Here is a 12,500-nt window from a genome sequence, read left to right on the forward strand (position 1 = left end):
AGACTCTCCTGTGTATTATGCCATTTTATAGGTGCTGAATTCTTCATAAAGAAAGCCCCATGGCCCCCCCTCCACTTCTTCCTGCTTTGCCTCTGCACCGTTCTCTTCATCTCTTTCTCTCAGTGTGTGTGTGTGTGTGTGTGTGTGTGTGTGTGTGTGTGTGTGTGTGTGTGTGTGTGCGTGTGTGTGTGTGTGTGTGCGCGTGCGTGTGTGTGTGCGTGTGTGTGTGCGTGTGTACTGGGGGAGACTTACTTACTACTACATTTGCAACAACCAGCTATCCTGGAAATCCAGACCCAAATCCAAAAGATTAAGGGTCTGGCTACGAGTAATGAAAATGGCCCAACTCGAGGGGCAGCAACAAGCATGCATTTGAAAATATCACTGCACGCAGTTAGATAACACTACAACCAATGTTTACTAACTGATTCCGGACTTCGACGTTGCAGCGCTGTCAACATCTGTTTAGCTCGCCTCTGGCCCGCCTATATCAGATACACCGATGTGACTGGTGCAGCTTGGCTTCATGGGCATACTGTAGGTAATGAGCATCGTTACTCATCTCCAAAGTGACTCGCTGAGCAAATTCAAATTGTGCTATCGCGAGAACTCTGGATTTCCAGGGTAACAACCAGCCTGGATTTTCCATTTCCATTCCATCCTGAAATATCCTCTTCATCATACGGTTAAAAATTCTTACACACCTTCTTGACAGTGAGGTATGTCCTGCAAATAAAACAACAAGAGAACAGTATGCAGGGACAGAAATCCAGTGCAGAAATGCTATTAAGTTTGATTGGCAGTTGTTTTTATTGTGAGGGAACGATGGAGCCCGCATAGGCGTGCACTATAATTGGACTCTCGGCTTGGCCATAAGGCATCCATCAAGAGCACGTAGGAGGAAGTATCTTTCAGTGCAAGTCCTTGACCCCATGGGGACAATTAACAAGCAACTATACTGGCTAATTACTGAGGTGTGAGCTTGTTTGGGCTGATGGACGTGGCCACTGTTTCTTTGGACGTTGTGTCCAGATTGTGAAGTAATGCTATGCCAGGAACTTGGCGTCAGGGAAGCCTGCAACAGTCGTGCTGATCGCTGCACTGTTGATGGGTCTGCTATTACATTGCATCTCTTGCTGCACAAGCACCAATTTTAAAATATCTACCGGGACATTATTCCACATCCTACCTTTTTTTAGGTGCTTTAAGCTTCAGGTTTTTTTTTTTCAACCCCTTTGATGTTCAAGTCGTGTGCTCCTCCACTCAACCTTGAAGCAACTCCAAACGTACGGCACGAGGCGTGAGGTGATCTGTGCGCTTTATTTTTAGCCTTTAGCACAGCGCATTAGCATGTGTGTGGCATAATTCCCCCATTTACATGCATTTAGCATATGCTCCCTGCAGGGCCCTAGCATTTCAATGGGCTCGTTCCCCCACCAGAAGAATGGCAGAGAGGATGTGGCTCCTTAAGAAAACCACACAGAGTAGGAAGTGCCACAAACACATGTTCGGATTTACGGCTCATTCATAATTCATAGCACGCTAAGTCACTTCAACCTTAAGAGCCTTAGTACACTTATTACCAGTGGCACAATGCCCTGTGATGGCTTACTACTTGCTCATGTGAAATGCAATGAAGACTTGTTTACCCTTGTTGCACTTGCCGATCACTCAGCATTAATGCATTAATTTGTTTTTCTTTTTTTCAGATTCCATGACATTTGTAAATATATTTTTATTATTATTATTTCAATGTTACTAATAGTATATAATGATATGTTAAAGGGCTCTGTGTATCTGTAATCAATATCAAGTAAATATATTATACTTATAATAAGTAATAATAATAATAATAATAATAATAATAATAATAATAATAATAATAATAATCTACAAATAGATATGTACTATCATTATTAAGTCAGTGTAAATAGAAGAGGAATGCATTGATCCTCTAACTTGGTAAATGTTTAGCCTACGGTATGTATTTGGGTTGAAAATCCATGAGAACCATGTTGTACTGTGTTTAAATTAGGGACTCCCAATGCAGTTTAAATTTAGCATTGTCTGGTTTTCAGTAAATGCCAGAGGTGCTTGCTGTGTTATTTGCTTTGCTTTAAAAACACCAATAATTCAAGTTGACATTTCACCTGACCTTAGAGGTACTTTGTTTACCAGAGACTGCATGAAGTGAAGCTCAGCAGCCCATCATTTATTTGTTTCCCCTTGTTTATTTACTGTTTATTTACTGTGTTTCAAGACACATAAATCAACAAAGTAATATAGCGGCAACCATCATGTCTGTCCACCCCTCCCTTGACCAGCTAAACATATGGCCCATTGGTCAAACTACTAGTCGAATTCATCGAGATAATGGACTCAACAGAGGACAAAGAGAACTTCTGAATGCAATCGGTTAGCATGGCAAACCAACTTATGACAGAATAAACTTCTTCCTCCATCTTTCAAGGTGTACAGAGGACCAGACGAAGACGAAGGGAAAAAATGACAAATGAAAAATGGCCTTGTTCTGAATGTTCGTCAAGCAGACAGTGATGTATTGGTTTGGTCTATGCACAGGACGGGGAGGGTTATACTGTCAGTTATGAGCTGGTTTCTAATTCCTATTCCTCTCTCTCTCCCTCTCTCTCTCTCTCTCTCTCTCTCTCTCTCTCACAGTGTTCCCTACATGCGACCCACTCACCCAGCTCAGCTGTGCCAACGGAAGGTGCATCAGTGTGAAATGGCACTGCGATTCAGGTGGGTCTGAACAGCGTGACTGGATCTCACCCCGTTTAGCACTAATCTATCCTTTACTCTCATCCAGGCATAAGCACCCTCTTTCCAAGCATCCAAATGTGTGTATATATATATATTAAAAAAGAGAAATTGAGAGAAATTGGTAGGTGGCTCCGGTGAGTCTCTCTCTCTGCAAGATAAATGTGCTAAATGACCGTTCTTTTGTTGTTGTCTGGCCTTGAGTTTAATCACAGTTACCTCAGGATACTCCTGCACACAAGGGTTATGGGCAATTTTAAAACTGAGCTAAATATAGATATATTTGCTTAGTGGCAGATTATTATAATAACTCTATTGCCAATGTTTATTTCATTACAAATCTGACAAAATGTATCTGGCTAAAACAAGTGCAGGCTGGCTAGTATGTCTAGTCTAGCGACTTGTCCACTAACTGACTGGCTAATGAACAGAGTCTAGTGACTTGCTGGCCAGCAAATGGTGTCCAATGATTGGGTGGCTGGTGAGTCTAGTCTAGCGATTTGTTGGCTTGTGATTCATTCCATTTGACTATCTGACTTGTGAATCTAGTCGAGCCATTGGCTGGCACTGTACTGGATGTGGCCCTGCTCTGACCTTAAGTGACCTCTGTTGCTCTGACCTTAAGTGACCTCTGTCGGCTGTTCCCTGTGCTGCAGATGACGACTGCGGCGACGGCAGTGACGAAGCGGACTGCGCTCAGTCCTGCTCCAACACTCAGTTCCGCTGCACCAGTGGACGCTGCATCCCCAACAACTGGGCCTGCGACGGAGACAACGACTGTGGCGACTTCAGCGACGAGAACGCCACCTGCTCTGGCGCCATGCCTGGTGCGTGTACCCTTACTCAGTCAAGTCCTGTCCATTCCACTTCCTTATAGGTTTGCTAAAGCAGGATTATGCAACACTTTGCGTAGTATATGGCCAAATATAGACACCAGTAAACATTTTAGGAAACTCAGTGCCTAGAAGGTTTTGGATGGTGTCTGCATGGTTTCCCATGCCTTTAACATAGCAACCCTGCCAGTTGTAGACCAAAACTTGCAGTTTTAGTGCAGTGCAGTTTTAATATATCAGGGGTTTGGAATCCCCAAGATGAAGCAAGACAGAAATAGGATAGTGTGCATGGGATTTGTGTGGGAAAAAATATATAAAAATGTCCCATTATTTCCCCAAAATACCTGTTTTTCAGTAGAGGACACAATCTTACATGTTATAACACTATACAGTCCATTTTGGGCTGGAAATAGTGGATATTTTTAGATATTTTTACCTAGAAACAGTTGCTAGTAGTTTTGCTGCCTTTTGTATTGACTTTGCAGCCTTGTGCTTGAGGTAAGGAGAGAGTTGCTGTGTTGTGCTTTTGGATCCATCAGCATGTTATAATTAAGACATCGTATCCTCAGAATGACTTGAATGTGTCATGAATTGGCCATGAGCATGCGGCTTCTGATAAAATATTTACAGCTTTGATCCCTTAACAATTCAAGCAGTTGTAACTTGATGATTGATTTTTTTCTGTGTACTGTATTTTAGGACAAGGGTCAGAACCACTGAAAGTTTTACAGAGTTACAGAAGCTTGTCCAACAACTTTACTTCAAGCTCTCCGATCTTACACTTAGAGCCACACTGAAGCTCTCAGCAGAACATTGCATCTTACCTCACCCATACATACATAATTGCTTATATGTAATATTTAAAGTGTATATTTATAAAAATGTGAGCATTCTCTCCCAGGGACCAGCATGCCAAATGACATCCATTCATATGTATGAGTGGGCCCATAAGCAGGGTTTCTGGAGTGCAGAATGAGTGATACTTAACATATTAAGATATTAAAGATTAAGATAAATAATAACAGAATTTACAAATTACTGTTTAGAGAGCAATGATAGAAATGTATAATTATATGCATTATAAGATTGGCCATGATTACTGCATCACTGTCCCTCAGTTAGAATAAAATGGGTCTCAAACTTTACTCTCTCCTTACTCATGGGGATCTGATCCTATTTCTTGGTTTGTACAAGAGAGACTGTGGAGAGTGAGAGAGAGGGAGGGAGAAAGTCTATGTTTGTGTGTGTGTGTGTGTGTGAGGGAGAGTAGGAATGTGTGTGTGTGTGTGTGTGTGTGTGTGTGTGCAGCCCACCACCAGATTTGAAGATTATTCGTGTTACACCAGATTCGTGTTATCTGTTGTAATTACCTCTGAAGGCTGAGTGGAGATCTGTAAGGCTTTCCGCTTTCCGCTGGCTGGCTTGTCACTGAAATGAGGAAGCCATTCATCAAGCCCGACCACTGACGGAAGGCCCTCTCTGGTGCCCCAAAATCCCAGGGGGGTTCCGGCCAGCTCCACATGAGAGAGAGAGAGAGAAAGGGGTCCTGGCTGCCAGTCTAAGGCCCTGCCGCTGGGCCTCTCAGCTGGAGGGGGAGAGCTTCCACATCAGCCAACTCGAGAAAGAAGAAGAAAAATCAAACAGAGAGCACAACGCAGAGCACAGCGTCTGTCTGGTAGGAATGTGGCGTCTGGCTCTTAACTGAGACGTGAGAGAAGGCGGTGGCTGGAGAGGACAGAAAGGCACGGGCCCGCAGTGATTCTGATGCGCTAGAAAAAGGGCCAGGACCTATCAGAGACAATCATGGCCGCCACACTTGACCTATGCATCTCCGACATGCGCTCTGTTGTAATCGTGTTGGCTTGCTCAGTGTTGCGGTGCAAGGTCAGATAACAGCAAAATGTCACCTGCTGGCAGTGTCGTGTCGAGTCACGCCAGCGTGACACGTCGTTGAGGAGCCGGAATCTGCTCTGCTCGGTGTCGTTGATGTTGACACTGTTGTTGTTGTTGTTGCTGTTGTTGTCATGGTCGCAGCCTTGCCCCCCATGGTGGTGGAGTGCAGCGAGGAGGAGTTCCATTGCCGTGCCGACGAGACGTGCATCCCGGAGCGCTGGCGCTGCGATGGAGACAAGGATTGCGAGGACGGCAGCGACGAGACCAACTGCCAGGGTACCAGGAGGATGTGCGACCCTGTTGCCAAGTTCACCTGCAAGAGCACAGGTGAGTGGCCTGGACCAGAGCAAAGCTCATTTCATAGCACAGTGAGTGCATTTCTTCTGGGATATCGGCTCCTCAACGTTGCACCCTTACTAAAATGTTAATACCCATAGCCCGAAAATTAAATGTCAAAAACAATAGCAGTAAATAGAATAATACTGCTATTAATACAATTAATTATTTGTTATTGCTATTAATTACAATTCAAGAATAACACACATTTATAGTGTATGTAAAGTAGATTAAAATGCAGTTTTTCATTGCTTTGCATTAATGTATTGCAAAGATATGAAGATGGTTACCGAACACTATTATTTCACAAAGCAAGTATTCTCAGAACCACTAATGGAAGTATTTATCATCTGCAATGGCATGTTTATTACATAGTTATACACAGGCAGCCTGATAGCATCTAGGAATGTCAGGAAAGGCTCAGGGAGAGTGTTCCCACTGCATTCACAGATATCAGAGAGTGTTGAGGGGAACACATGTTCTCGAGCCTCTAACATGCCGGGTCGTGTGACTGCTGATGGGAAGCCTGTCTCTATTTTCCACTTGTAGTGATATATTTGTATTCATATTCCTCGGGCAAACCTCGAGCCAGTGAATTAATTTCCATATCTCTTTTTTTTTTTTCTTTCCTTTTCCCCTCGGCTGGAGATTTCAATCACTGGACATGTTCCGTGCTGCATGATGTTGCATTATCTAGGCTTCACACGCAATGCACCATGGGGGAATAAACCCAGGGTTTATTTGTATTCTCCGGCTTCGTCCACTCCCCTGGCAGCCTCGTGTAGCGTGCTCGGAATCCTCGCCGGGGTGCGGGGGGCTTTTGAGATTCCTCCAGTGTGCCGGCAGCTGAAAAGATTATTGATCCGACGGAGAAATTTTCACCTCGGCCTGTCCCGAAACATTTTGCAGAAATTATTCTTGAGGCACAAGCACGCACGCATGCACTTTTCAGCGAGTCTGTACGTTCCGGCAGTTTTATATCTCAGCACAGTTCACGCGTATGCCGCGGAACATGAAAAGAAAGCGAGATGGAACAGAAGGCCAGTGTTGCCTTAAGAAACTGCCGAGAGCAGATATACTCAAAGAGGTTGTTTGTGTTAGTCTACCACGTCCACACCCGCCACCATGAATCGCATGTGTCCCCGCGAACAAGCCTGAATCTGCCTCTCTCAGCTCAGGCAAAGCTGTGGTTTGTCTCAGCTGACATTATGACCTTTACGATGACTGATATTACCATTTCTAAGCTCCCCCCCTCCCCTCACCCCTCCCATTACAACACAACTATTTGTCAGGCATAGAGTGCTGTGAGACAGCAGGAAGTCTCATTTAATATGTCAAAAGCTATCAGACAAAGGGCAAAAAATATCACATTGCACATGAAAGGCATCCATTTATTATTCAGCATTAGGCCCAATGAGTCGAAGCGGCATCAGGCACAATGATTCTTCATCATCTGCAGGTGTGCACAGGAGGTTGCATCCTGGCATCTCACTCACCGTGATCACCAACCTGAAAGGTGAAGATTTTAGTGCACGTGTTGTGCTTTAGTCTACTCCTCATATGAAATATGGAAATGTGTAATATGTGCTTTCCATAGCGTGTGGTGATTGCATGCTTGCTCTGAAATAGACCTGTGTTTTGACAAGATACTCCTTTCGGTGGAGTTTTTTTTGCCTCCGAACCAGCCACTTGTAAAATCATTCGGAGCCAAGTGCTTTGATGTTGCAGATGGCCCTAATTGTAGTTGGGTGTCATGAAAAGAGACATCAACCATCATCATCATTTAAGACCTCCACTTTCATTATTTTATTTTTTTCGGTGCTGTTTTTGTTCTTGCTTCGTTTGATGTTGTGAAATGTTTTAGCAGCAGCCTCCACCTTTAACGGACCATTGAAAAAAAACGCTTGATGGCAAATCATCTTTCTTAGATCTAAGATGAGTAGGAGGAAAAATGCTTGCATGTTCTTTTGATCTTAGTGGTAGCTTTCAGTAAGCAGACCTGTCTGGGAAAATCTTACTGATTAATCTTCCCATCAAAACGCTAATTTCAGCACATCTCCGTTTGCTCCATCCGAGCTAAGGGATAGACACGGTCACTTTCTTTACTCTCTGTGATGAATTATGAATGGTCAAGCTGCAGCCCCCTTTCTTAGCATCTCCTGCTCTTGCTGATAAACAAAATCACATTTTCCAGATGGTTGTGAATGTATGTGTGCTTGTACGTTGTGGCTGTGTGACTGTAGGCCTACATGTGTATACATCCATTTCTATCATTGTTTTTTGTTGTTTTGGTCAACAGAATGATTATTGATCGATTAGCTGACTTGATTTCATCTGTGGTAAGAGGGAAATCTCAGTAAATGTCATCCGAAATGTGCTTTTACCGGCCCTTTTCTCTGTGTGTGTGTGTGTGTGTACGTGTGCGTCTGTATGTATGTGTGTTTGTTTTGTGTGTGTGTGTGTGTATGTGTGTTTGTGTGTGTGTGTGTGTGTGTGTGTTTCTGTGTGCGGTTATCCACAGTGTAACAGACAGTTCTTTCCACTCTAGATCTCCCCAGCTGTTTCTGGATCGTCGTTGTTGTCTCACCCTGAGTGTGGTATATTAGATGAGGTGGCATCAAAATGTTTTTGTGTGTGTGTGTGTGTGTGTGTGTGTGTGTGTGTGTGTGTGTGTGTGTGTGTGTGTGTGTGTGTGGAGTTTGATAAGCCTCAGCTCAGCTAACTTCGAGATGTTGTCCCCGCCCTCCCCAGGGAAGTGCATCAGCAAGAGCTGGGTGTGCGACGGCGACAGCGACTGCGAGGACCGCTCGGACGAGGAGGCGTGCAGCGATGCCATCTGCAAGCCTCCCGGGCACCCCTGCGCCAACGACACCTCCTCCTGCCTGCCCCCTGAGAAGATCTGCGACGGCAGGAGGGACTGCGCCGACCAATCAGACGAAGGCCCCTTCTGTGGTACGTCGATGAAAAACAGGAAGTCAGACACTGGCGGGGGCTGACAGTTCTCCACTGGTTCTTTAACAAGCCAGATGTTCCAGTTTGGAGAACTGACACATTGGCAGGATTTCTATGGAGATAATAGCTGGGCTATCCTGAAGAGCTCTGCTAAGTACCCCTCATCAAAGTCTATCCTGTGGTGGCTAACAGAATGGGAATTGGCTGTCAATTAGTTTTAGTTTCCAAACACCTCTTCCATAATATAAGTTTGTCTGAATTGTGCTTTTGTCCTGATGATTGTTTTCAACACTGATTCAGATAGTTATTGTTAAATGGGTGATCACTCTGCCATCATAACCTAAGTTATGCTTTTAAGCTAAGGAACTATAACCTAATTAACTGCTCTTAATAAATGGTGGACAATTTTGCAGTCACCTGTTCATGTGCCTATTTATGAAAACCAGACAATTACGAAAAGCATTAGGTTACAATATGTGCACAAATTGAGTCATATGAACCCTCTTATGGTTTGCCTTATATGAATGTCCTGCTCCATGGCCCATGGTAAGCCTGGGAATGGAGAGTGAATATTTTAATGTCTTTTTTATTGCATGGGTATTTATGAAAGCCTATCATAATATTTAGGGATGCCATGATTATTGTCGGTCGATCTGTGTCTAAAAAACCTTATTGGATTTGCATAATTTCAATTTGCTACTTAGTGTTAATCTTGTTTAATGAATGATAACACACAAAATAAGATTACACCCGTTCAAATGGAGCTTAAGCAGGTTGCTGGGAAATGCATTGAAATAGATACCTCCTGTGCCAAGGCTCTGAAGCATGTCCAGGAAAGGCTTTGTTACCAACAGATATGGGAAGGCTCAAAGTACACACACAAAAGTACTCAATACTATTTGACAAAGTGGTCTTATACTTATGACTGTATGTTTACACTGATATGCCACAGTGAATCAAAGTGTTTGCTCGCAAGGTGGAAAGAGTGATGGTGGTACTGAATAGGTAAATAATTAAATAAATATAGAGCCTCTATTCTCTGTTCAGTTTCCCAAAGAGGCCTTGAATGCAGCTAGTGGCCTCAGGGGTGTAGAGAAAAAAAATGTATCTCCTGTCTGAGAAAGAAGAACACATCACTGCAATACTGGTGGCCGTGATTGTATTTGTGTTTGTGCTTGTGTTTGGACTGTTGTTTTGCTTTAGACCTTCTGGAGGAGGACTGAGAGAGAGAGAGAGAGAGAGAGAGTCTTTCAAGAACTAAGAACTGAACACTCCCTTTTAGAGAACATTCAGAGCCAGTGGAGCTGTCTGCTTTCCTCTGGTTGTTGTTTTTTTGAGAGGATCATTCATTGACAGCAGCAGCAAAGGGCTGCGTAGCAGGGGGAAATATGGTCCAGGGACACAGACGAATTTAGGGCGTTAGCGTCTGGAAGACGATCCGAGTGCAAGTGGGGACAGTGGAGGCATGAGAGGCATGAGGGTGGGGGGGCATCAGGGGTGGATTGATTGTGTTTGTGTGTGTTTGTGTGTGTGTGTGTGTGGGGGGGTGTATTTGGTGGGATTGGTTCCCAGCGCAGGCACCTTGGGGAGCCATGGGCCGCGATAGTCTGTGCCGCCCGGCCCAGCGGCAGACCGAGGGGACGGGGGGTCCCATGTGGAGCGAACTCATTTCCTTTCTTGCCGGGGCGCCGAAATGGGGATCGTCTCCAGAGAGACCTTGCCACAGTGTCATTTGGCAATATTACTCCCACCATCACATTTTTTTTATCTTATTCTTTTTATGTCATCACTCACGGATCTATCTTTCTCTAACGTGGATGAGGTGCTGAGCAGCAAAGAGAGAGAGAGAAAGGGAGTCTAAAGAGTTTCTTTGAAATAAAGGTTTTCATTAAAATATAATGGGCAAAGGATAAGGAAACAGCAAAGATTGATTTCCTTATCAGGTCGAGGCAAATCCCACACATTTTTATCCGTTTTATTTTTTCTGTTCTTTTGCGGCTGGAGGTCTTCAGCATTTGAACGTCTGGCTGTAATAAAGCCATAGTGAGAGTCTCTGATATTTCACTCTGGGCTTGTAGAGTCTGCCATAGTATTCTCCATAATGCAACATTGTTGCTCTCGCTTCGCTGTCCCCCTGGCATGTATATTTTAGCGCAGCACTTGGCCAGTCTGTTTGATTAGCTGTCTTCTGCCCGGCTACAAAGACATGGGAATGGTACATGTATATATAGAACATACTGTATATATAGTACAACACTGTATATATAGTTCTATATATACAGTCTATACAGCGTCATTGTATATTCCACTGTCCTTGACTCCCCATTACCACCAGCAGATTGTAGGTCTATATCTAAAGTGTTCTTCACATTTATCAATAGCCCTGGTAAAATTGAGGAAAATGGTATGAAGTATAAAGAAAATGATGTTTGACATTTTATCTTAATTTGGCAATGAAAACAATGGGAAAGGAAACAAACGTATTCTGAGAAGAAAATAACCCCCATTAAGAAATAAATATTTGTAACAAAAGCACACAAAAAAACCCTAAAATCCCCATGTCTCTCCTTCTCTCAGACAAATGCAGGCAGGCCAATGGCGGCTGCAGTCACCAGTGCTCCGTTATCCCAGGCAAGGGGGCGGTGTGCTCCTGCCCCACAGGCCTCCATCTTGGATCCGACAACCGCAGTTGCGAAGTGGTGGACTACTGCAGCAGGCACCTGAAGTGCAGCCAGCGGTGCGAGCAGCATAAGACAGTGGTGAAGTGCTCCTGCTACCCGGGCTGGGGCCTGGGGCCGGATGGAGAGAGCTGCCACAGCACAGGTGAAGGGAATGGATAACTATGGGACAGACATGAACCAAACCTGTGTGCGTGTGTGTGTGTGTGTGTGTGTGTGTGTGTGTGTGTGTGTGTGTGTGTGTGTGTGTGTGTGTGTGTGTGTTTACCCCACTGCTATATATATTGTTGCTTTACCCAAGGTCTGTGTCATCTAAGGAAATCCAATATTATTTAGTTTTTCCCCACAGAACAGAAGGAAACACAATATGCTTTGTCCTGTGCAACACATTCTCCCATTATTGGAGATATCAGTAGCTTTGTTTACAACAATCATGCCTTGAGGCAGCAGCTCAGTTGGCCAGTGTCATGCTTAGTGCTTAAGACTCTTCCAGCAACCTGAGAATTAATATTGCTTCTCTGCCTGTTCTCATATGGACTCAATGGGATGCTAGAAGTGAACTTATCTTCATCATCAATTTATTAATAACCGCTCAGTAAACCATCGCAAGAGTCAACTGTCATGCTTGACCCTGCAAGCAAATCAAATCTGATTTACCTTGCAATATCTTGACTGGATTTTGCTTGACACCAGATATTTCTAAGACATCATGTGGAATGGCACAAGATCAATCGAGATACCTCTAATCTGTGCTAATTGACACAAGCATTACTGCTGTGCAGGAGAGGTCTCTCCCGCTAGGGTAAAGAACTAAGCAGTGCTTTAGCGTAGGTGTGGTTGCCTCCGTAACGTAATTACCCAGCAGTGTAATTCACCCGCCCAAAATTGAACTCGACATCTCAACATTATTGTTGCGAGGGAACTTCCAGAGGCTCCGATCGTAATCTAATTCTCGTAGCCTAGCCCGCGCATGTAGCACTTAGCAACATATTAGAATTAAGGCTCCTCCTCACATAGGGCCTTTGAGCGC

General features: G+C 44.1%; 1 protein-coding gene across 11 annotated transcripts in view; it reads left to right on the forward strand.

The window, feature by feature from the left end:
- Nucleotides 1-12,500, forward strand: part of LOC125291559 (low-density lipoprotein receptor-related protein 1B-like) — a 344,912-nt gene that overhangs the window by 162,791 nt on the left and 169,621 nt on the right. For all 11 annotated transcript variants that reach the window (XR_007193020.1, XM_048238358.1, XM_048238347.1 and 8 more), the window contains 5 exons: nt 2,680-2,760; nt 3,435-3,605; nt 5,646-5,831; nt 8,592-8,792; nt 11,370-11,615. Coding sequence is in view for 10 of the 11 variants with exons in the window: in XM_048238358.1 (XP_048094315.1) it covers nt 2,680-2,760; nt 3,435-3,605; nt 5,646-5,831; nt 8,592-8,792; nt 11,370-11,615 (885 nt within the window). In the remaining variant the exon portion in view is untranslated. The remainder of the gene's footprint in view (nt 1-2,679; nt 2,761-3,434; nt 3,606-5,645; nt 5,832-8,591; nt 8,793-11,369; nt 11,616-12,500) is intronic.

Source organism: Alosa alosa, chromosome 3 (genome assembly GCF_017589495.1).
Source record: "Alosa alosa isolate M-15738 ecotype Scorff River chromosome 3, AALO_Geno_1.1, whole genome shotgun sequence".
Classification (NCBI taxonomy): domain Eukaryota; kingdom Metazoa; phylum Chordata; class Actinopteri; order Clupeiformes; family Clupeidae; genus Alosa; species Alosa alosa.